At 40.3% G+C, this 24,316-nt stretch overlaps 1 protein-coding gene across 2 annotated transcripts in view; it reads left to right on the forward strand.

Moving 5' to 3' along the window:
* Nucleotides 1-20,457, forward strand: part of CCDC50 (coiled-coil domain containing 50) — a 60,549-nt gene extending 40,092 nt beyond the window's left edge. Inside the window, exons 6-12 of one of the 2 annotated variants that reach the window (XM_044289481.1) lie at nt 3,487-3,972; nt 5,192-5,289; nt 8,453-8,497; nt 10,464-10,562; nt 12,329-12,402; nt 14,730-14,845; nt 18,590-20,457. In XM_044289481.1, coding sequence (XP_044145416.1) covers nt 3,487-3,972; nt 5,192-5,289; nt 8,453-8,497; nt 10,464-10,562; nt 12,329-12,402; nt 14,730-14,845; nt 18,590-18,609 — 938 coding nt within the window. In that variant the 3' untranslated portion in view covers nt 18,610-20,457. The remainder of the gene's footprint in view (nt 1-3,486; nt 3,973-5,191; nt 5,290-8,452; nt 8,498-10,463; nt 10,563-12,328; nt 12,403-14,729; nt 14,846-18,589) is intronic. The other variant, XM_044289482.1, reaches the window with a different exon arrangement.
* The last annotated feature ends 3,859 nt before the right edge of the window (nt 20,458-24,316 follow it).

Consider the following 24,316-nt stretch of genomic DNA (forward strand, 5'->3'; position numbering starts at 1 on the left):
TTCTTAAACATGACAATGAGTTCACTGTACTAAAATGGCCCCCACAGTCACCAGATCTCAACCCAATAGAGCATCTTTGGGATGTGGTGGAACTGGAGCTTCGTGCCCTGGATGTGCATCCCTCAAATCTCCATCAACTGCAAGATGCTATCCTATCAATATGGGCCAACATTTCTAAAGAATGCTATCAGCACCTTGTTGAATCAATGCCACATAGAATTAAGGCAGTTCTGAAGGCAAAAGGGGGTCCAACACCGTATTAGTATGGTGTTCCTAATAATTCTTTAGGTGAGTGTATGCTGTATATGTCACTATAAGAATTTGAAAAGGTTATGTCCCATATTGTGGACATATGATCCAGGCCACACTTTAGAGATATCTTTCTCCTCATTAACAGGCCCTGGAGGCCTTTATGGTGTATAATAGGAACCTTTGGATTAATCACTGCTAACCACTGAAGAAGGAGCATTCTTGGCTCCGAAACACGTTTGGGGAATAGCAGTGAATACTATAAGATCACCAAACTCTGCTTAAATACAGATCATTTGTTCCTCCTTTTTTCTCTTCAATCTCCAATCATCTACAACTGCTCGCCATATAGAAAAGCGCACTTGAAGCCCGTACCTCAGGACCCAGAAGAAACAAACCTACCCATGTCACGTGGGACGCCACGCAGGACCCGGTAAAGAGGCAAGCGGCAAGAGCCGTTACGGAATTCGAGGGTACATCGATCCCGCAGGACTGGTAAAGTACCCTATACCACAATACATACCTGTACACCTGTATATCGAACAATATAATAGTTTTGACTAAGCACACTGCAAAAATACTGCGATCACTACATGGACATCGTATCATAATTCTCTTGCGATAGATAGATTCTGTTGAAATACATTCTGCTTTAGTGAGACCACAGTGCTCGCCCCATCCTTTATGTATGGTTACTTGCAGCACTTGTATTTATTTCCTGTTCAGATGTCCTGTGGTTTTTCTTGTTTGCTTTGGCCTTTTATCTCCTATCTGTCCGCTGTTTTTGACACATGGCGCCGCTTGTAATATACTTTTCATACAATTTATATACTCTGCATTTTTCGAACGTGCAAGATTCTATATTGAATTCAGACCATTGAGAATTTTTTATCTTTATTAGATAATCCTCTACAAGTTATTTTTATTTTTTTATACATTAAAGGACTTATCAGGGACTTATCCTTAGGATATGCCATCAATATTGGGTTGTGGGTGTCTGACATAGCTGTTTAAAGGAGCTGAGGTGCTACAGCAAATGCTGGTTCCCCATAGTTCTGATGTAACTTAGGCTACTTTCACACTAGCGTTTTTTGCGGATCCGTCATGGATCTGCAAAAACGCTTCCGTTACAATAATACAACTGCATGGATCAATCATGAACATCATTGAAAGTCAATGGGGGATGGATCCATTTTCTATTGTCAGAGAAAACGGATCAGTCCCTATTGACTTAGCAAATCATTTTGTACAAAATTATTTGAGCCCGGCTGCCACACGTCAAGGCGATCTCGGTTAGACGGGTTCCTAACACTAAATTTTACCTGTTGTGTGGCATGACGGCTACCATATAATTCAGGAAGTGCAGGTTCCACATGCATGCTGGATCTGCCTGAATTTCTGTCATTTTTGGTGCCAAAATGGCCTCCATTATATCCACGGAAAGCAGTTACCAATAATGGAGGCCATTTTGGCACCAAAAATGACAGAAATTCAGGCAGATCCAGCATGCATGTGGAACCTGCACTTCCTGAATTATATGGTAGCCGTCATGGCACACAACAGGTAAAATTTAGTGTTAGGAACCCGTCTAACTAGAGATCGCCTTGACGTGTGGCAGCCGGGCTCAAATAATTTTGTACAAAATGATTTGCCAAGCATCTCTAACTTATTAGTGTAGCATTTGTAATTATGATGCCATTTTGTACTTTATTTGGTTTGCAGAGAGCTGTTGCATTGCATGTTTTGTTTAACAGTCTTGTTCTCAGCCATAGCAACGTGCCCCTGCGCTTTGGGATGTGCTGACGGACCCCATTTTTTCTTTGCAATCCCTATTGACTTACATTGTGTGTCAGGACAGATCCATCTTGCTCTGCACCACATCGCGGACAGAAAAATTCTGTCTGCGATAGGGACTCAACCAAACAGAACAGAATGCATTCTGGTGCACTCAGTTTTGTTCAGTTTTGTCCCCATTGACAATGAATGGGGACAAAACTTACCGTAAGAGTTTTCATCCGCTATTGAGATCCTATGACGGATCTCTATAGCGGAATTGAAAACACTAGTGTGAAAGTAGCCTTAATAGTAGAAGGTCTTGAAATAAACTGTTCATCATTTTCCACTTGGTATTAAGTGCACATGGCTATATTCCTAGTGTAAAACTTGGTGTTTGACCCACATCAATTGCTAGAGTCAGGGGAGGGAAGCGCTCACAAAGCAGGCCCTCTTCTCTCTGCAGGAGACAGGCTTAACAGAAAGTCCAAGGGTCCATCTTTATTTAATCTCTCCTCATTCTAGTGATCGGTGGAGGTCTCAGACCCCACCGATCAAAACTTTTGCTATGACCTATCAAAAGTTTTTTTTCAAAGTTCAGTTTATCTTTCGGTGCTAGAGCAAACTCACTACCCATTATCTGACACGGATACCGTAGTCTTTAGATTTTAGTGGACCATTTGTAGATGATGATTTATTTGGCTTTCTGTTAGTTGACCGTTCCATATTCACATGCCCTTAAAAAAAAAAAAAATCTGTTTGCAATCAACTGATAAGCCTGTTTAAAGGTTGCAGTGGAAAATGTGATGTCTATGTGCAGCTAAAGTGAATTTTTCACACCGCAACCCTGCTTGTTATCTGGTTGCTGTGTATCAGAGAATTATAATGTATTAGCATATTCAAAAAAAAGCTGAAGGGACACTTCTGTCAGAAACTTCTAAATAGGTAGGCAGCCAACCCATGGTTAATTTACCGCTGCTGTGAGGGCAGATGTTATCTGTCATTATAATAGTAGATTGTAGAATTTGGATGGCAATATAACAGCTCTAGTGTTCTCTTTATAGTCCTAAATAAAGATGTCCACAGAAGAGCAGCGCACTTATCAGTGTAATGTGTGATGCTCTAATTGCGTTACTTACCCCCTTTCTTCTCTGGTTGTAGTCAGTGTTTTGACTTACCGTAAAAAGTGAAGCAAGGCTGATTGCATGCTAAAAGTCAGACAACTGAGGAAGTTAAGAGCCAACACAGGAGAAAATACATAGTGACTTAAATCATATTTTAGAAAGCCATCTACCTTTTTTTTTTTTGTACAAGAAATGACATAGAATATTCACATATTATGTGAGAAAAAAATGTCGCTGGTGGTGTCCCTTTAAATGACCGTGACTATACACTTTATGTAAAGTAATGCGCTGTGATGACTTTCATCTAATTGTTTCTTTGGTGCATTCCTCCATCACTCAGGCCACCATAGGGGTAGGCGTAAAGAACCTATATCTGAATATGATAGGCCTCATAGGCATGAAAGGCGTGAGCAAAATCGAAAGGAAAGGGGCACTCCTAAATCTGAGCGGTCTTCCAACTATGATGAGGATGATAGAAAACGGGGACGATCAGCTGAACCAAGATCACTTCCCAGAGATAACGCTTACTTACCAAGTCATGAAAATCAGATCAGTAAGACCTCTGCTAAAAAAGACAGACCTCAAAGGCCACCACCTCCTAGAACAAGTAAACGTGAGGATCATGATAACGAGAATGCAGATGAACTGTATCCTACTGAAAACCTGCCACGAAGGGTGAGATCTCAAAGTCATGACCTGGGCACAAAACATTCTGATATTAGAGAACATCAGGACAGTGCCCACAAAAGAGGTACTGGGGGTGACCACGAGAGGCGCAGGCGGAGAACACCTTCTCCACAAGATGAAAGGCGATACCGAGAATCAGGTATTAGTGAATTGGTGACGGTGGTGGTGGTGGTGGTGGTGGTAATTGTCAATAGTGATGTCACTCATCTTTCTTAATCGGTGTCTTCTTCAAATGTATACTCGGAGTGTGTGTATATAATGATTCATGAGCTCAAACTTGACTTCATTCAGGCTTGTATACTTCAGTTTTTGCATCATATCCTTTCTATTCATTTTTGATACTTTTACGATCAGCTGAATTTGTTTTGCATGTTGTGTTTCTTGACCTTCTACAATATATTGAATCAATTGTTTTGCTTCTTTTCAGTGTTCTTTGCCAAATTTAGATATAGTACTGATTTATGTTTGTGTAATACAATGCAACATCTTTAATACTTGAGTAAAAAAATCATCTCGTTATTTGTTTTCTCGTTATAACAACTTTTAGCTTACAGTGTGTATATGTCTAGACCAGTGATGGTGAACCTTTTACAGACAAAGTGCTATAACTACAGCCCAAAACCCACTTATTTATCGCAAAGTGCCAACACGGAAATTTAACCTGAATACTACAGTCCAGTATATAATATATCTTCCAAGTACTTTATCGATTAGCTATAGTAGCCTGCCTACATTAAGTGCGCTGCCTGTGCTGTTCATAGTGCGCCCTGTGCTGATGAGTTGCAAGAAAAGTTAAGGCATATTGGTACACCATAGACTTTTTCTACCATGTGGGTGCCCACAGAGAGGGCTCCAAGTGCTGCCTCTGGCACCCATGCCATAGGTTCGCCACCACTGGTCTAGAATAACTGCTCTGCGCTCTGTCCTGTGCGTTAAAGTGCACTAGTCAGCAAGATCAACACTTTTGGACCAGATATGCAGCCTGGTAGGGTTGCTCTTGATGACTAGTTGTAATTTTCCTGAAAAGATGTTTATTCTTTATGCACAGAGAGCTTCAGTGCACTGGAAAGCTGAGCTGCTAGTCCCCTCAGTACACTGAAGCCTGCATGCGCATAAAAAAAAGACTTTTTATTTTATTAATTTTTTCCCTCAGGAATGTTGCAAGCGATTTTAAATAGTATCTTTTTAATCAACTAGGCCAACCCTACCAAGGAATATGCCTTATTTAATAGGGTTGATTCTGCTGACAGATTCCAACCTGGTGAAATTATGCGAAACAATTGTAAAATATTTGTGTGTGTTTGTGTAATATGCATATTGCAGTTTTAGCGTTCTAATAAATTATGATTGTGACTCAGGTCATCGCTCAAAAGGTCACCGAGAGAGCCCTCAGACTAGAATCCAAGATACACGGGATGCTGAAATTGCTAGGAGACTTCAGAAAGAAGAGATAAGGGTAATGTCAATTATTGTAATGTAGTATTTAGTCTTTTTTTTTTTCCTTTTTCTTTCTCTTTATTAACATAAAAAAAATATATCAGCTTTACAAAGAGTTCATTATTCCGGTGTCGAAAATCGAATATAAATGTGAGACTCTCGGAAATGTCACAAAAAATATTGTAGGTGAAGACTGTCTATCATTTCTGTACAATCTAGGTTTCCACTGTTAGACTTTTTCATGTGCTGGACAAAATTATCTCCTGGGAAGGGTGGGGTTGCCCAAGGGATACAAATAAGGTACAAGGGTTAGGCTACTTTCACATTGGTGCGCGTGGTCTTGTATCTGGACAAACGGATCCGCACCGATAATGCAAACACTTGTATCCGTTCAGAACGGATCCGTTTGCATTATTCATTTAAAAAAAGTTCATAAAAAAAAAAACGGATCCGTCTTGACTTACATTGAAAGTCAATGGGGGACGGATCCTTTTTTTTCAGTTGCACCATATTGTCAGTGAAAAACGGATCCGTCCCCATTGACTTGCATTGTAAGTCAGGACGGATCTGTTTGGCTCCGCATAGTCAGACAGTCACCAAAACGCTGCAAGCTGCGTTTTAGTGACCGTCTAAAAAACACAACGGAGACCAAACACAACCAAATTGATGCATTCTGAATGGATCCTTACCCATTCAGAATGCATTGGGGCTGAACTGATCCGTTTTGGGCCGCTTGTGAGAGCCCTGAAACGGATCTAACAAGCGAACCTAGAAACGCCAGTGTAAAAGTAGCCTTAACGGTGTTTTCCCACAATAAATGATGACAAATCACTGCTGTATAACAAATTTGTAAAAAAAAAACTTTGAGTCCTCGCGCTGCAGTGGCTGGGACCCAATGGCAGATAAGGCAAGCCTGATGCCTTTTCATAGGCATCGGGGCTTGCCTTCTACAGAAGCCTCTGTGAGATCCAGCCCTGTCGGCATACAAGCTGACAGTCAATGCATTACAATACAGGTTGTATTGTAATGCATTGCAGATGGGATTAGACCCCAGAAGTTGAAGTCCCACAGTGGGACAAAAAATAAAAAGTTTCAAGTAAAAAAACTAAAAAAAAACAAACATGCACACGAGCGTTATTTGTTTCCGTGTCCGTTCCGTTTAGTTATTTATTTATTTTTTGACGGATAGGATGCACATTTTTTTTAAGTTTGCGGACAAGGATAGGCATTATTACAATGGATCTGCAAAAAAAAAATGATCAACAAAAAAAAAGATGCCATATGGAACGTTTTCCATTTTTTTTTTTTTTTTTTTGCGGAACACAAAACACATACGGTCGTGTGCATGTAGCCATGGGTATTGCCGCTTCCAAAAAGACCGGCTCTATAAAAAAAAATCACATGATCCACCCCCTCACCTGAATGCCGTAGAAAAAAATTCAAACTGTGCTAAATCAAAAAAAAAAAGTCACTTTACATCACAAAATGTGCAACGCCAAGTGATTAAAAATGTGTATACCCCCCAAAATGGTACGAAGCAGTCACCTCACCTCGCAAAAAATTAGCCCCTACATAACACAATCGGGCAAAAAATAAAAAATAAACTATGGCTGTCAGAATATGGAGACAATAAAACGTGATTTTATTATTTTTTATTTTTTTTGTTTGTTTCTAAAATGCTTTTATGCTAAAAGTGAAAAAATAAATAAAAATGTATGCATATTAGGTATTGCCACGTCCATAACGACCTGCTGTATAAAAACTGAACTCGGGACAAAAGTGTCACCTTACATCACAAAAAGTGTAATACCAAGCGATCAAAAAGTCATATGCACCGTAAAGTAGTACCAATCAAACCGTCATCTCATACCGAAAAAAATGTGCCCCTACATAAGACTGTCGCCCCCCACCAAAAAAAGGCTTTCAGAATATAGACCTTAAAAAGTCATATTTGGTATTGTCGCATCCATAAAAACCTGCTATATAAAAATAGCACATGATCTAACCTGTCAGATGAACACTGTAAAAGACAAAAAATTTAAATGGTCCAAAAACAGCTATTTTTTGTTAACTTGCCTCACAAAAAGTGTAATACAGAGCAACCAAAAATCATATGTACAATAAAAAAAGTACCAACAAAACTGCCACCTTATCCCGTAGTTTCCAAAATGGGTCACTTTTTGGGAGTTTCTACTCTAGGGGTGCATCAGGGGGTTTTCAAATGTGAATTGGCAACTTAAAATTATCCCAGTGAAATCTGCCCTCCAAAAACCATATGACATTCCTTTCCTTCTGCGCCCTGCTGTGTGCCCGTACAGCAGTTTATGACCACTTATGGGCTGCTTCTGTAAACTACAGAATCGGGGCAATAAATATTGAGTTTTGTTCGGCTGTTAACTCTTGCTTTGTTACTGGAAAAAGTGGATTGAAATGGAACATCTGCCAAAAAAGTGAAATTCTGAAACTTCATCTACATTTTCCTTTAATTCTTGTGGCACACCTAAAAGGTTAACAAAGTTTGTAAAGTCAGTTTTGAATACCTTGAGGGGTGTAGTTTCTAAAATGGGGCTATTTATGGGTGGCCCCACAAAGTGACTTTAGACCTCAACTGGTCCTTAAAAATTGGGTTTTGGAAATTTTTCTTAATTTTAAGATTTGCTTCTAAATTCTAAGCCTTTTAACACCCCAAAAAAAAGAAAATGTAATTTTATAAAAATGACCTAAACATGAAGTGGACATATGGGAAATGTAAAGTAATAACTATTTTAGGAGGTATCACTATCTGTTTTAAAAGCAGAGAAATGTAAGTTTTGAAAATTGCACATTTTTTCCAAAGTTTTGGTAAATTTAGTGTATGTATGTGTGTGTATATGTATGTGTGTGTATATATATATATATATATATATATATATAATTATTTTTTTTTTTTTTATTTTTTTTTTATAAATAAAAATGAAATATTTTGACTCAAATTTAGCACTATCATGAAGTACAATAAGTAAAAGCGTTTTAAAGTTTCAGCACATAAAGTGACGCATGTCAGATTTGCAAAAAATGGCCTGGTCCTTAAGGTGAAAAATGGCAGGGTCCTGAAGGCGTTAAAGACTTATTATGAATTGCCTGACACAGAAAAATAAAACACAAATGCTTAATCCTTTCCATTTCTTTAATATTTCCACTAGGTGAATACTGAAGATTATAGAGCGGCACAATTGGCACAAGATGAGGTGATGACTGATTTCAGTATAATTTTCTATGTATGACTAACCAAGCAAAGGAATATATTAGTATGTGGTAAAATGTGTGAGCGGATAAAACATTCCCTGGTGATCACACTTTACTGAAGGTTTCATTGCCGAGGGATTATTTTTTTTCCATAGGTTCTGTCAACATTCCTGATATGACTGCTTTAGCTCAAAATTATATGCCTTAAGGAATATCATTCCTTTTCTTAAGACTCTACATTGTGTGGTTCCTCTGTTATTCCTCTTAAGAATGTATGAGTAAAATGAGAACTGGGTGTTATCATCTAGGAATAGATTACAATATATGGAAATGCCCAATGAGTTCTGACAGTGTTTGTAGACCCCCGTTTGACAAGGAGAATGGTAATTTATTCATACATTTCTATGAGCAATAAGCTAATGGGTCCCCTTTAAGAGAAGGGGTTGTGAGGAGGAAAACGGGGCTCTATGATTTAGAGGTTTGTATGAATTGAAGCTGGATTTCTGAGTGAAAAGCAGAGTAAATCCTGAGAGGACTCCTGTTTACCCCACCCGTACACTGATTGACAGCCTGCTGTGTACATACACTGATATAAGGGAAACTGTCAGTGAGCCAGTGTGGAGGGGTTGAGCACATCTCTAGTGGTAGTTAGTGCCCTCCCCATCTCCACCAGCCCATTCAGTTCTACTTTTATGCGCTGCACCACCGAGTGAGTGTGTATGTGACTACAGTTTGACATTATATAGTTCTTATTGCATGTAAGTGGACACTTTGTGATGCATTTCAGCTTTGTGTTGCATCGTCTTTTCCATTTGATTTAATTTTATTCTACTCTGGGAACTTAAAGGGGCCCCAGAAAAAAACTAAATGGCCCCATGTTATAGGTGAGTCCAAATTGATAGGTGGGGCAACATAAGTAGGCGTTGTCATTGATACCATAGGACAGCCCAAAATACCGCCCCAGCAGAACAAAATCCCACAGTTCAGCACAATAAACTGCCCCAGAAGCTGCCCCTCTTCTGTGGATAATAGTTGCCGCGTTCTGTCGTCCTCCTCTAATTGTCTCTGATATAGAGCCGGGGACTTAGGAGTTCAGATGCAGCACACAGCACCTAGCCAGCCCTAACTAGCATGTTTTCTAGCCTTCCCGTAGTAATGACCCATATAGTGCCCCAGAAGTATGCTCCCCAAATGGCCAAGGAATGAAGAACAAAATTAAATACCTGACTCCAGTTCCAAGTCTCCGGTGCAGGCCTGAGATGCATATGTCCCTGCACTATTTGTGCCACCGCTCTTCCCTATACTGCATGATTGTTTGCCGGCAGCAGATCATGATTGGACAGCACAATCCGCCACCTGCGAACAATGATTTTTAAACCTGTTGAAACATTTGGATTGCCCGATGAGAGTGTACTTGTTAATCAAGTAATCGTCTACAGCATTACACTGCCAGATCATTCGTAGTAATGCTCATTAGCGGTCATCTGGCGGACAATTTGCTTGTCTAATTACAGCCTTAGGCTTCATTCAGACGTTCCTTCAAATGGGTACGCATCCGTTCCGCAATTATACGGAACGCGTGCAGACCCATCCATTCTATGAGGCCAGAAGAGATGCAGGGAGCACACTATGTGCTCTCCACATTAGCATTTCTGGAGCGTGGGCCCGATCTTCCGGTCCGCAGCTCCGCCAGAAAATAGAGCATGTCCGATTCTTGTCCGCAATTGCGGACAAGAATAGGCATTTCTATGGGGGTGCTGGCCGGGTGTATTGCAGATCCGCAATGCACTATGGACGTCTAAATGGAGCCTTAAGATGCTGTAGTTGTGTAGCGGGGATTTGCTCATTGCAGTAATTGCAGGTGGATCTTCTATAATGTATTGGGTATCGTCTTATTAATATTGCAGTGAAGACTTACTAAGCTTATTAATGATGTATATTAATAATCTATATTTTGTAAAACTCTAGGAACTGGCACGTTGGCTAATGGAGAAAGAACAACAATCATATAAGAAGTCTAAAGGAAGGGAAAAGACGTCAGACAGAAAGAGGCCAGATGAGCGGGAGGTATGTGGGAGCGGAGATCTCTGTTCCTCTTTAACATCTATATTTGTAAGACTGTTTAGTCATTTGTCTCCATGCTAGGCGTATAATTTACCAGAACCAAATTCATATTCAAATTAGTTTTTTCAAGCCGTCATGACAAATAACACCTGTCCTGGGGTTTCCTGTACTTATGGCAGTGATTCCTGCAGACTTTTAGGTTTATGATAGATATATATCTATCTATCTATATATACATATATATATATATATATATATATATCTATCTATCTCTCAACGCAGCACTCTTCTTGTAAAAAAAAAAACGCAGTGTCTTTATTCACACATGTGACACAAAATGGGCATCGTTTCAATCCCCTTCTGCGTTTTTTTTTTTTTTTTACAAGAAGAGTGCTGCGTTGATTTTTCATGAATATACAAGCCTGTTGTCAAAGGCGAAACGCTTGCACCGGATAACCCCTAAAGTGAGTGCTGCTGGAATTTATATGTGTATATATATATATAACGCTCTGAACTGGAGGAAACTGGAAGGACCGGACACTCCCAACATCATGACCACACATGTGGGGCATTATAGACACTGGGGGCACAGTATAGATACTAGATGCACTGTGGCAGTGTACTGGGGGCACTGCAGCGGTTGGGATGCTAAAAAAAAAAGCAATAAAATTCATCCATTTTTTTTTCCCAAGGCCATTAATAATGGTAGGTGGAAAATGAACAAACGGCCAGAAAATCGATGGCACACATGGATGCAGAACAGCCGTGAAAAGAACGACAGGGAGTCCGTTTTTCTGTGAATGTAGCCTAGTACTTTTCAGATGAGAAGTCCACATACAGTACAAGGAATAGGACTCGCCTTTGAAAAACTGGTGGTCATGGGAAAAGTGTTCTATGTTGCAGTTATTTTTTAATTTTGTCATTTTCACTGCAAAATGTTCATTACTAGTGTAACCTCTGAATGCTGATTTTATGAATGGAGTATAATCTACGAACTATGGGGCACATTTATTAAGACCGGCGTTATAGACACCAGTCTTAATGAGCCCCATAGCTGGCAGTGGATCGCCAAAGTTGTGTAGAGATGTCGGCCTCTACATAACTTCAGCGCATCCAATGCCGCTTCCTTTCGGTCTTGCATTTTAGACCATTTTCTACACCAAAATGAGGTGTAGAAAATGGTGAATGAGATGGGCCGCTCACGCCACGGCCACTTTTTTTCAATCTAGCGTGAGCGGTGAAGTCGTAAATTCTGCCGTACCATGGTGTGCAACAGAATCTGTGTCGGGTATACGCCACAAAAATGCTGTATATCTGGTCATAAACGACCACCTATCTCTACTATAACATAGTTCTGTTACAAAAGACTAGTGATGGCGAACCTCCGGCACTCCAGCTGTGGTGAAACTACGACTCCCAGCATGCACTCTTGCTTGGCTGTTTTTGGAACTCCATAGAAATGAATGGAGTATGCTGGGAGTCGTAGTTTCACCACAGCTGGAGTGCCTGAGGTTAGCCATCACTGATCTAGACCAAAGGTGCACAACCTGCAGCCCATGATGCCATTCTAGTCTTTCCTCGTTCTCTTCTGGCACATTGTATAGCCAGACAATGGTTTTGAACTACAGAATAAAAAAAATATGTAGTAGTGGTAAAAGTGCATTGACACTTTGAATGCTGGTCAAACACCTTGGCTTTTGCTTTATTGGTATTCATTATTTTCTATTCTGTTCTCTTATATTCGGGTTAACTATTATTTTGTGTTCTAGTTGAGTTCATATGAGCATGATAGACCGCGATCAAGAGATGAACAACACCGTTCCCGTAGTGATAAACCATACAGGTAAGGCTAGATTCACATCTGCGTCAGGGGCTCTGTTAGTGGGTTTGAAGTGGTTGTCTGAGATAATAAAAAATCTCAGACAAGCCCACCGGTATCCTAAAGTATAAAAATGATCTACTCACCCCATTCTCCAGGCTCCCACCACTACTTGTATACAAACTGCATAGATGACATGTCGGGATACAATACCTCAACACAGCCAATTGGTGTTGTCAGCGTTAGACCACTGAAGGCCGTGATTGGCTGCAGTGGTCACATGCAGTACCCCTGCATGTCACCGACACTATGACGTGCACAGTGACCACTGCAGGTAGTCGGTGTCCTAAGCATTAGACCACTGAGGACATTCATTGGCTGCAGCGGTCACATGCAGTACACCTGCATGTCACCAACACTGTGGCGGTCACGTGCTGTATATGCTTGTAAACGAGCGGAAGCTTGAGGACCGGACCAGCACCGCAGAGAACAGAGCTGGAGAAGGGGAGGGTATAACGTAATTTTTATTTTTTATTTTAGGCTATTGGAGGGCTTGTCCAAGATTTTTAATTATCTGGGGTCCAACGAGTGCGGTTTGTTACTGTCATTTAACTGCTTTGGTGCTTCTGTTAATTTTTGTATTCTGAGTCTATAAAGGAGCAGATCAGTGGAAATTGAAGCGCTGGTGAACTCTGCCTCAGGCCTCATGCACACAGCTGTTGTGCGGCCATTCGGTTCATTAGGGACCGCAAATTGGGTAACATCCGTGCAGCGTGCCGGACCCATTCAACTCAAATGGGTCCGCGGCATAAAACATATAACATGTCCTATTTATTTGTGGTGCGGAACAACGGAAAGAAACACCACGGAAGCACTCCGTAGTGCTTCCGGTGTTCTGTTCCATGACTCCGTTGCGCATCTCCCGAATTGTGGACCCATTCAAGTGAATGGGTCCGCATCCGTGCTGTGGGGTGCACATGGCCGGCGACCGTGGATTGCCGACCCGCCGTTTGCGAGCCGCCCAACGACCGTGTGCATGAGGCCTTAACATAATAGTGCATGATAATTTGTTTAAACTTCTATTGCTTTCACCTCTTTATTAACCCTCTTTCTGCCTCTTTCCAACTGATGGGATTTACAAGAGTGCGCTCATGACCTGTATGGGAACATGTGGCAGCAATTTGTCATTCTTGACATGATTGTAGGCTTTGTGCTAAGGAAAAGTGGAAGGGTTTTTCAGAGCTGTCAATCATATTGCAGCTTTTATTTTGAATGATTCTTATGGATAAATTCTCTACTTTTACTCATCCAGAAATTCTGATAAATATCACTATTTGTACATATAAAATCCCAACGGCACCGCTGTTTACCATATGCATCTTAGATATCGGTCATGAATTAAAGGGGTTGTTCAGCCACGTTCAGTGTGCAAGCTATTCCTATCTAAAGGAATAATACTTGGCTGCTGCTCCCGTATTGATACAGGCTCCCCCGCCAATCTCTGTTCATCTGCTTCCAGCTATGATTTGTCAACTCTGCATGTGACCTCTGTAGGTCTGATGTGTCAACAGCCCTGTGGTTAGTGGTGCGACCAACGTTTGTGGCATCGACACATCATCGTTGGAGCCAGGTGAGCGGAGACATGAACTCTCTAGGAGATGGGAGCGGTTGTACATTATTTTCTGGTACAAAACGGATAGTTGGGTATGGATAATAATATACCGGACCCATCCTGGCTGCTCTTTTATTATAAGGGGTACTGCAGTGTCCAGTATCTATTCTTCAAAAGTCTTCAAGATCTCTGCTTGCTGTCATTCATTGGAAACTGCTGTTTAGATCCAGTGGCTAAAAATCTGTCCTGGTCATGTGATGGACACACACGTGCAGGACCGTTTACACATACAATACGCGTGCACCTGTGTGTCCATGTGTAAACGGTCCTGCACGTGTGTGTCCATCACATGACCAGGACACATTGTTATTGATACAGGAAGTGTGTAAGAAAATTGTGAATAACCACTGTAGAGAGGTTGTCCAGAAACAGCGCTCACATCTGTTCACAGGTTGTATGTGGTACTGCAGCTCGGTCCCATTTTAATTCACTTGTGCCAAGATGCAATACCAGATACAACCCGTAGTCAGGTGTGGTGTCTTTTCTGGAAAGCAGCCATATTTTGCTAATCCTGACTCTTTTTAGTAAAGGGAAGGGTGGATCTCCTGATCCCATATAATTGACACACAGGGGAGGAATAAGTCACATCTTTTCATCTTGTATCTACTTGGACTGAGTTTTTGCTACTGATAATTTACTTCATTTCTGCACTAAACCCATATTGAACCATTAACTACAGGCCGCTTCCTCCAGCACCTGATGAAGATCATGGTGAGGATTATGGTCATGATTACCAAAACCTTAATCCTCATAACTCCCCAAGATCCGGCTCAAAGTCACAGTCCTCCCATAAGGGTATGTAAAAAAAAAAAAAAAAAATTAAATTTTGTATAAATTATTTGTCAAATATGCCGCAGCCCATTTATTGTTTACATGGACATCAGGGCTCGTCCGTACAATTGTTAGTGCTTGCTACTGCAGCTCCTCACGTTCCAGTGAATGAGATACCAGACACAGCTACAGGGTGTTGTGGCCCCTACACTGTACTGACTTCCCAGGGGTAGGACCCCCTTAAACCACTTGAGCCCCGAAGGATTTTTTATTTTTTGCATTTTAGTTTTTTACTCCTGGCCTTTCCAGAGCCATAGTGGGTTTTTTTTGTTTTGTTTTTTACATTTCACATAGTCATATGAGGGATTGTGTTTTTGTTTTTGTTTTTTCCATGACAAGTGGCTCTTTCTAGTGGCACCATTTAATACTGCATACGATGTAGTAGAAAGCTGGAAAATAATTCCAAATGGAGTGGAATTGGAAAAAAAAATTATTTCCGCCACAGTTTTATAGGTTTTATTTTTATGGCATTCGCTATGTTTTAAAACTGACCTATGCCTATGACCTATTTTTTCATTTTTTTTTTTCAAAGCTCCCCTCGAGAACTTGCACATGTGATCATCAGATTGCCTCTATCATAGACTGAGAATAGGGAGGGCTCCATAGGAATGTAGTGTATTTCTCCTACACTCCAGTGCTAATGCAATGAGAGAAGCAATCTGAACTAAAAAAAAAAGTAAAAAATAAAATAAATATATAAAAGTTCAAATCGCCCTCCTTTCCCTAAAATGAAAAGTACATAAACAGTAAAGAAAAAAAAACATGGGCATCGGCACATGTGAAACAGTCTGTACTTTTAAAATATAACAATATTTATCCCAGGCGGCAAACGGTGAAACGGAAAAAAAAAGTCAAAATGGACGGTTTGCCATTTTTGGTCAGTTCACCTCCCATAAAAAATTAAATAAAAGGTAATAGTCATACACACCCCAATGGTATCAAAAAAAGGTACAGATTGCCCTGCAAAAAATGAGCCCTCACATCATATGCAATATTAAATGATGGAATTAGAAAGTGCGACTTGTTCCGAAAAAAACAAGTCCTCATATGGCTATGTGAACAGAAAAATAAAAAAGTATGGGTGGGTTCACATCACGTTATTAGCTTTCCGTCCGAGGTATACGCCAGGAGGATTCCCGTATACCTATGACTGAAGGCTGTAACATATCCAACATCCTCTCCTACCTGGCAGCAGGCTCACAGCGCAGGGAACGTTGAGCAGTGAGGAGTCGCATGACTATCCTTGTTTTGGTCCCTTCCCCTGCACTGTGTGTCAATCTGCTTTATCAGTTAACCCTTTCCCCAGGCAGTTCTGCAGCTCACAAGCTGCTGAACTGCCTTTGCCCCTGCTATCACTTACCACCCGCCATACTCTTAGGATGCTCTTTTGTCCTACATCTGACTAATGAAATCCCTATGGACACTTTTAGTGTGTACATCTGGAGTTTCCCTGAAAAATGTGATGTAAACCCACCCTTATGGCCTCGGGAAGGCAGGGAGTGAAAAAACGAAGTTCTTTATAGAAATATGGCGGTTGCCACTATGGCACTGACCGACCGTACACATGGGGATAGTTTCCCAATACGTATGTCACACAGGATATATAAAGGGGTTTCCATAGTGATACACACTCCTTATTCTTATAACATGTAACCATACTCGTTATCCTGATATACATACCTATTTTGGTTAATGAGGATATGATGTCAGCACTGAGACCAGCTCTGACAGTGAAACTAGAATAATGTAATCTTCCATATGGTTTATTGAGAAACTGAAAAGAAAATTATGGGTTGGAATGGAAAATTAAAGTTATGGGTCTCAGAGTATGTTGATATAAAGCAATTTTTTTGAAGGAAGATTTTTCCTTTTTAAAAGCAGTAAAACAAAAAAAAAAATACAGAATAAAGTTAAGATGTCATTTTGTCTGTGGAGCTGTGTGAGGTGCCATGTTAGGGTACATGCAACTTTTTGATAATTTTCTTATTACATTTTTGGGGGTTTTGAGTTGACCAAACAGTGGCTATTCTGGCATTGGGATGTTTTGTTTTGTACGTGTTTTTTTTTTTTTTTTTTTTTACTGCATTCACCATGGGGACAAATAACATGCTGTAGTAACTTTTCAGACACAAGGATACCAGTTATTCTTTTTTTTTTTTTTTTTTTTTTTATTATTATTATTATAATAGAGGTTTGTTTTTGTAAATATTTTTTGTAAATAATTATATTAACTATAATATAATTATTCTGGAGCATCTTTTCCTAAAACTTTTGCAGTTCTTTCATTCCTTGGGTGTTACCATTTAGAGATGTGTCCCTGCACATTTTGGCCAATCGATACTGCCATTGTCAAACTGTGCAGGACACGCACCTTTGACAATTTCCAGTTCTAAGAAAAGATGCATTTGTGGGAAATACCATTTATTATGCAATTATTTAAGCTCTCTGGGGAAAAAAAAGTGTTATTGTATGTACGGTCGCATAGGCTATTGTTAAAGCATAAGGTAGAGTCTCTTGTGTATACCTATTGAAGTTAATGTACCGTTTATTGGCTGTAGTTTATGGTTTGTTTCATCACACTAAGGACAGCCAGTGATAGACCAGTGACATGAAATGCAGTCCCCCAACACCATGGAGATTCTCACACAGTACGTAAAGATGCCATAGGCTTGAGTGAGCGGAGGTTTTTAGCTCTGCAGCTAGTCGTTGTAGAGACTCTCCTAATATATTACTGCACTTCTGCGCCCATACATGAGTTCTTCAGCTGAACGAAGGATGGACGTATAGACAAACAAGGAAAGTGAAGCTGTTTGGTGAGAGAAGGTGTCCGAGCTGTCAGGAGGGATTAGATAGATGATAACATAATCCTGTAGTTCACAGGCAGTCACCAACACAGGAGAGACTGATCTCCTGTCTACCCAGGATAGCCAGCTCTGGACTGGTTTCATACGGGGTCACGCGACCCAGAATGTATGGATGCAACTGTGCCGAGATGAAACAAATTACACTGGTGGAATATTGTTGGTGAATAAGCAGTATGTATCTACAAAATGCAGAGTGCTTCTTTAAAGGGAACCTGTCATCAGCTATATGCTGACCTCACTGAGGGCAGCATAAAATGGTGACAGAAATGCTGATTTCTGCGGTGTGTCACTCATGAGCTAAAAGTAAGTGGTTGCCGAGAACCAGCATCATAACCATTGGAGCCCAGGCCTTGAAAAGGGTCAAATCTACCTGAGAAGAGTCCTGGTTATCCATAATCTCCTGCTCTCCCGCCCATCTGCTGATGATTGGCAGTTCTCTCCTACAGAGAAAGGGAGAAAACTAGGTAGAAGACTGTCAGTCAGTCAGCAGGTGGGCAGGAGAGCAGGAATTCATGAATAACCATGACTCTTCTCAGTTGGCCATGACTCTTTTCCAGGCCCGGTCTGCAATGATTGTGATGTTGGTTCTCGGCAAACACTTACTTATAACTTATAAATGACAGACCGCTGAAATCAACTCGCCTGTCTCCACTTTATACTGACGTTATTATGGGCAGCATAAAGAGGATGACAGGTTCCCTTTAAACATACATGTTCGAAGTGGTGACAGGTCTACTTCAACAGTGTGACTGTAAGTTATACATGTGAAGAGCTAAAACTGATAAATATCGCAGAAAATATTGTCTCACCTTTTTCTTATGCGCTTTCTGTGCTTCTTTTTCAGGCTCCCACTATAGACAATGAATGGGTCCATTTTGCCATTGATGCTCACAAGACTAAAGAAACCCCATTACTGATGCATCATGGCACGGATTGTCTGGTCAGACCTGTGTCTACCGCACTCTTGACAAACACTGTGCAGCATTATATGGCTTCAAGCAGCTAGCCACGCTTATATTGCATATGAAAGGACTACATATTAACTAGACCTTCAAAGTGACTCTGTTGGGAAATCCTTGCTGTTTGTAGTCTTGTTTGCCACAAATATTAGCTACTGTAATTTGTACTATTAATGTGAACGAGCAAACCTACTGTGGCTGGCCTTTTATAGAACCTCTTACCATACAAGCAATGAAAACTCTCGTTCTGATGCTTACATTCTATCAAGCCTTGCAGGGTCTCCGTTTACTTTGAATTAATCAGCCAGACTAATGACATCCATTTTGGTTTGAGTCAATGCTTGTGAGAAGAAGTTCTGTCAATTAACTAGTAATTAGTATCATGGAGCCGGAAAGAAGAACTTGTGAAATGTTCACCAAACGTAAACCTTTTAAAGGGAATGTATCATCCAACAATTGCCTCTCAACATATTCTTTTTTGGGGATCTTCTTTCTAATTTTTCAGGTCTTTATTTAAAATAAATAATTAAAAAAAGACCTGAAATCTTGCAAATGTCACTGTCCACTGAGCCACACAATAGGCTCTGTTCCGCAGAGATCACTCCTCAGAAGTCATTTCATTATCAGCATTGCAGTGATGGGTAACACTTCTTTTATAACGTTGGGGGCAGATAACACCGCATCCACCATTGACAATAGGTGATAGAGAACCTGAGACATAGCTTCCAGTCATCAGCCCCAGTAAGGTGTAACACGGTAATAGAAATTTTGAGAGTTTCCATCGGGAATACCCTCAGAGGCACTGAGGACTCTGACTTTGATGTAGATTGTGATTTTTATCCATACTAATGTCCGTTCTACTTTAAGCAGAAACACAAGATAAATAACCTTCTGTTTATTCTGATATATCAGGGGAGATTTATCCAACTTTGTTTAATGGAAACCTGACTTAGTTGCCCACAGCCACCAATCAGATTCCACCTTTTAATTTTTCAGGGCTGCTTTGAAAAATGAAAGCTGGAATCTGATTGGTTGCTGTGGGCAACTACACCAGTTTTCCTTTGCACCAGTTTTGATAGATCTCCCCCCCTCATGTCCATATTCCATTTTTCCGAGGCATGATATTTTGGCCTAGTGTATCAAGGCAAATGGAAAGTTATTGATTCAATCATGGCGATCAGAAGCGTGCAACCTGCGATAGATTTTTCTATTTGCTAGCAAATGCCTTTGATTAGGCATCCCTTACCCTTTAATAGTAAAAATACTGCAATTCAAGAAAAAGCTGTGAACACACAAATATAGTGTCTTCTTTATTGTTAGTAGTTACAAGAGTGACCCCATCATGGAACAGTCCTATGGGCATTGTTGAGTAGGTGGGCACTGCTGGACTATGATATTGCTGGACTTGGCTTGATGTGAATTGTAAGCACATAGAAGTATCCAATTGTTATCACTGATTCATCACTTCTCAGTTTCACAATGGAGCTAGTGGTATCTTTATAAATTCCTAAAGTAATCCCGATTTGCATATCCTCAGGAAAAGCTGCTTGTTCCACCCAGTCGATGCTGTATTAGGTTTGTCATCCTTTCGTGAACCAATATCCAGTGTTATGACTAAAACTGCACAATGTATGTACAGGAAAAAGAAAAATAATCAAAGTGCCATTTTTTTTTATTGTTAATTTTGTACGCTTTAAAGTTTGTGTATCCTCTGGGCAGCCAGATTTTGCTGCAGAATACCATGTATTTTATATTTTTATTCATATTTATTGTTATAATGTGAGCCAGTCAGTTGTCAAGGTTGTAAGGTGTTTGTGACCATTTTAGGACTTTTGAAGAGATTCATTAGATGCTGCAACGTTTTCTCCCATAAGGGTCAGGGACTTCCGTTGGCTGAGTAGTTATTTTAGGCTTCTTTTTGTTTTAGAGGTTGAAAGCTAGACCACTATTCATGATCTTTCATATGTTCAAGGTACACCAGGTTATTATTTAACAGATTCCTAGTCCATCTTACCAAAAGTGATGTAAAACCAGCGTGAGGCAGTTGCTCATAACAAACAGATCCTTAGTTTTAGCTAAGAACAACCACTCCTGTTTTATTTGCTGGATTTACCATACGTTTGATTGGGTCGTCCCAGTGTAGCAGATGTCCGCAGTGAGTGTGTGATGCCTGTCAAATACAGTGGAGGAAATAATTATTTGACCCCTCACTGATTTTGTAAGTTTGTCCAATGACAAAGAAATGAAAAGTCTCAGAACAGTATCATTTCAATGGTAGGTTTATTGTAACAGTGGCAGATAGCACATCAAAAGGAAAATCGAAAAAATAACTTTAAATAAAAGATAGCAACTGATTTGCATTTCATTGAGTGAAATAAGTATTTGAACCCTCTAACAAAAAAAGACTTAATACTTGGTGGAAAAACCCTTGTTTGCAAGCACAGAGGTCAAACGTTTCTTGTAATTGATGACCAAGTTTGCGCACATTTTAGGAGGAATGTTGGTCCACTCCTCTTTGCAGATCATCTCTAAATCCCTAAGGTTTCGAGGCTGTCTCTGTGCAACTCTGAGCTTGAGCTCCCTCCATAGGTTTTCGATTGGATTAAGGTCCGGAGACTGACTAGGCCACTCCATGACCTTAATGTGCTTCTTCTTGAGCCACTCCTTTGTTGCCTTTGCTGTGTGTTTTGGGTCATTGTCGTGCTGGAACACCCATCCACGACCCATTTTCAGTTTCCTGGCAGAGGGAAGGAGGTTGTCGCTCAGGATTTCACGATACATGGCTCCGTCCATTTTCCCGTTTATGCGAATAAGTTGTCCTGTGCCCTTAGCAGAAAAACACCCCCAAAGCAAAATGTTTCCACCCCCATGCTTGACGGTGGGGACGGTGTTTTGGGGGTCATAGGCAGCACTTTTCTTCCTCCAAACACAGCGAGTTGAGTTAATGCCAAAGAGCTCTATTTTGGTCTCATCAGACCACAGCACCTTCTCCCAGTCACTCTCTGAATCATTCAGGTGTTCATTGGCAAACTTCAGACGGGCCTGCACATGTGCCTTCCTGAGCAGGGGGACCTTGCGAGCCCTGCAGGATTTTAATCCATTGCGGTGTAATGTGTTTCCAATGGTTTTCTTGGTGACTGTGGTCCCTGCTAATTTGAGGTCATTAACTAACTCCTCCCGTGTAGTTCTAGGATGCTTTTTCACCTTTCTCAGAACCATTGACACCCCACGAGGTGAGATCTTGCGTGGAGCCCCAGAGCGAGGTCGATTGATGGTCATTTTGTGCTCCTTCCATTTTCGAACAATCGCACCAACAGTTGTCACCTTCTCTCCCAGCTTCTTGCTAATGGTTTTGTAGCCCATTCCAGCCTTGTGCAGGTCTACAATTTTGTCTCTGACATCCTTGGACAGCTCTTTGGTCTTTCCCATGTTGGAGAGTTTGGAGTCTGCTTGATTGATTGATTCTGTGGACAGGTGTCTTTTATACAGGTGACTAGTTAAGACAGGTGTCCTTAATGAGGGTGACTAATTGAGTAGAAGTGTCTAACCACTCTGTGGGAGCCAGAACTCTTAATGGTTGGTAGGGGTTCAAATACTTATTTCACTCAATGAAATGCTTATCAGTTGCTATCTTTTATTTAAAGTTATTTTTTCGATTTTCCTTTTGATGTGCTATCTGCCACTGTTACAATAAACCTACCATTGAAATGATACTGTTCTGAGACTTTTCATTTCTTTGTCATTGGACAAACTTACAAAATCAGTGAGGGGTCAAATAATTATTTCCTCCACTGTATATGATTAGGAATGTGCAGGTGGTGATGGTTGAAGGGGTTGTCCGACCAGTACTTGCTGACCCCCACTTGTCATAAGAAGTTGTAGTAATATTCCAGTGCATGTCTTGTACTGGTCCGGAGTTAAATCGTCTATTATACTCCAGAGCTTCATTCACAATACTTCTGTTTGCTAAAGGAGACAAACTTCTTTACAGACGCCATCCCAACTGCTAAGGTGAGCTCATGTAATGCAGAGGTATATTCAAGCATGGGTGGTTTCACATATAGGTTTTTTTAGTGGCATTTTTAGCACCAGTTCTTTTTGCTCCTTTTTTATAAAATGTATTTTATTTAATTTTTTTATAAAAAAAAAAAAAAAAAACTGAAGGTTTATGGCAAAAGAAATGCAGGACACACAATAAACCCTTTTTGCTCCTAGCGGATTTCTAAATTGGTTTGAGTTTTTAGTTTCTTTTCAAAAATGCAACATGCGGTAGCTCTTAGACCTCATGCACACAACTGTATGTATTTTGCGATCCTCAAAAAATACGGATGACGTCTGTGTGCATTCCGTATTTTTCGTAACGGATCAGCTGGTCCCTAATAGAACAGTACTAGCCTTGTACATAATGAGGAAAATAATGGGGCATGTTCTATTTTTTTGCGGAATGGAAATACGGATATATGGAATGTACATTTGTTTTTTGTTTTTGCGGACCCATTGAAATTAATGGTTCCGTATACGGTCCGCAGGAAAAACGGGACGGACACGGGAATAAAATAAGTTTGTGTGCATGATCCCTTAGCGTTTTCACATCACCTTCTCTGTAGGGAAAAGCGCTATGCAGGAAACACGAGTGGTAAGGCACAGTGTACAAAAAAATACTAAAAAAAAAATGCCATAAAATCTCGGGCAAAAAAACCCAGTGGTGACAAAAAAAAAAAGTTTGCGTGTATTCTGCCTTTTTTTTACTGGTAAAAAATGCCACCGCCTAATTCGTGTGTGGACCTGAAAGCTACCCTTTTCCACTAGATGAAAGATGTCGCAAGCTGCTGCAGGTTTTCCACCCAGATTTTGTGGGTGGAAACTCAAGGGCGTATTATAGTAGCAGCCAAGTGGATGAGATTGTATCAAATGCATCTACAGAAATCTGCCTGTAGTGTGGACGTTAAATCCATGATGTCATTTTATGCAGATTTTACTCTTTGTGAATCCATGGCCAAAATACAAAAGCATCTGCAAATAAACTACACGTAACCCGTATTTTGCCATTGATTCATTGGTGATTTTGCTGTTAATCCATAGCTCAATTTGGGTCGGCTTTGTTCCGCTGAATTTTGGTTTCATGTGAAAGTGCCCCAGTTCAGGGTGCAACTCCGGACCAATGCAAGAAAAGTAAAACAATTTGTTTTACACATGAAAACTGGTAAGATGGTGTTGAAATGTGAACGTGCCCTTTAAGGAAGTTTATTCTCTGACACACACATACATATGATCACTAAACCATGGACTATAATCTCAGGGCATCAGATGTCACCTGAAATGATCTAAGACAAAGAATGTTTTGCGTGTAACTTCTATATTATGCTGATAAGCATCCATGTTTGACTCAGATTTTTTTTTTTTTTTTTTACATTTGTCCTCCATCTGTATAAAAAAAAATTGCACTGGTGTTAATTCTAGAACAAATGTACAAACATACTAGTATGTTTTTTTTTTTTTTGTTTTTTGTTCTCATCTTCCAAAAGTCATTTTGGGTTGTGCCAAACACGTACAGTCAGGTCCATAAATATTGGGACATGGACACAATTGTAACATTTTTGCCTCTATACACC

Source organism: Bufo gargarizans, chromosome 4 (genome assembly GCF_014858855.1).
Source record: "Bufo gargarizans isolate SCDJY-AF-19 chromosome 4, ASM1485885v1, whole genome shotgun sequence".
NCBI classification, from domain to species: Eukaryota; Metazoa; Chordata; class Amphibia; order Anura; family Bufonidae; genus Bufo; species Bufo gargarizans.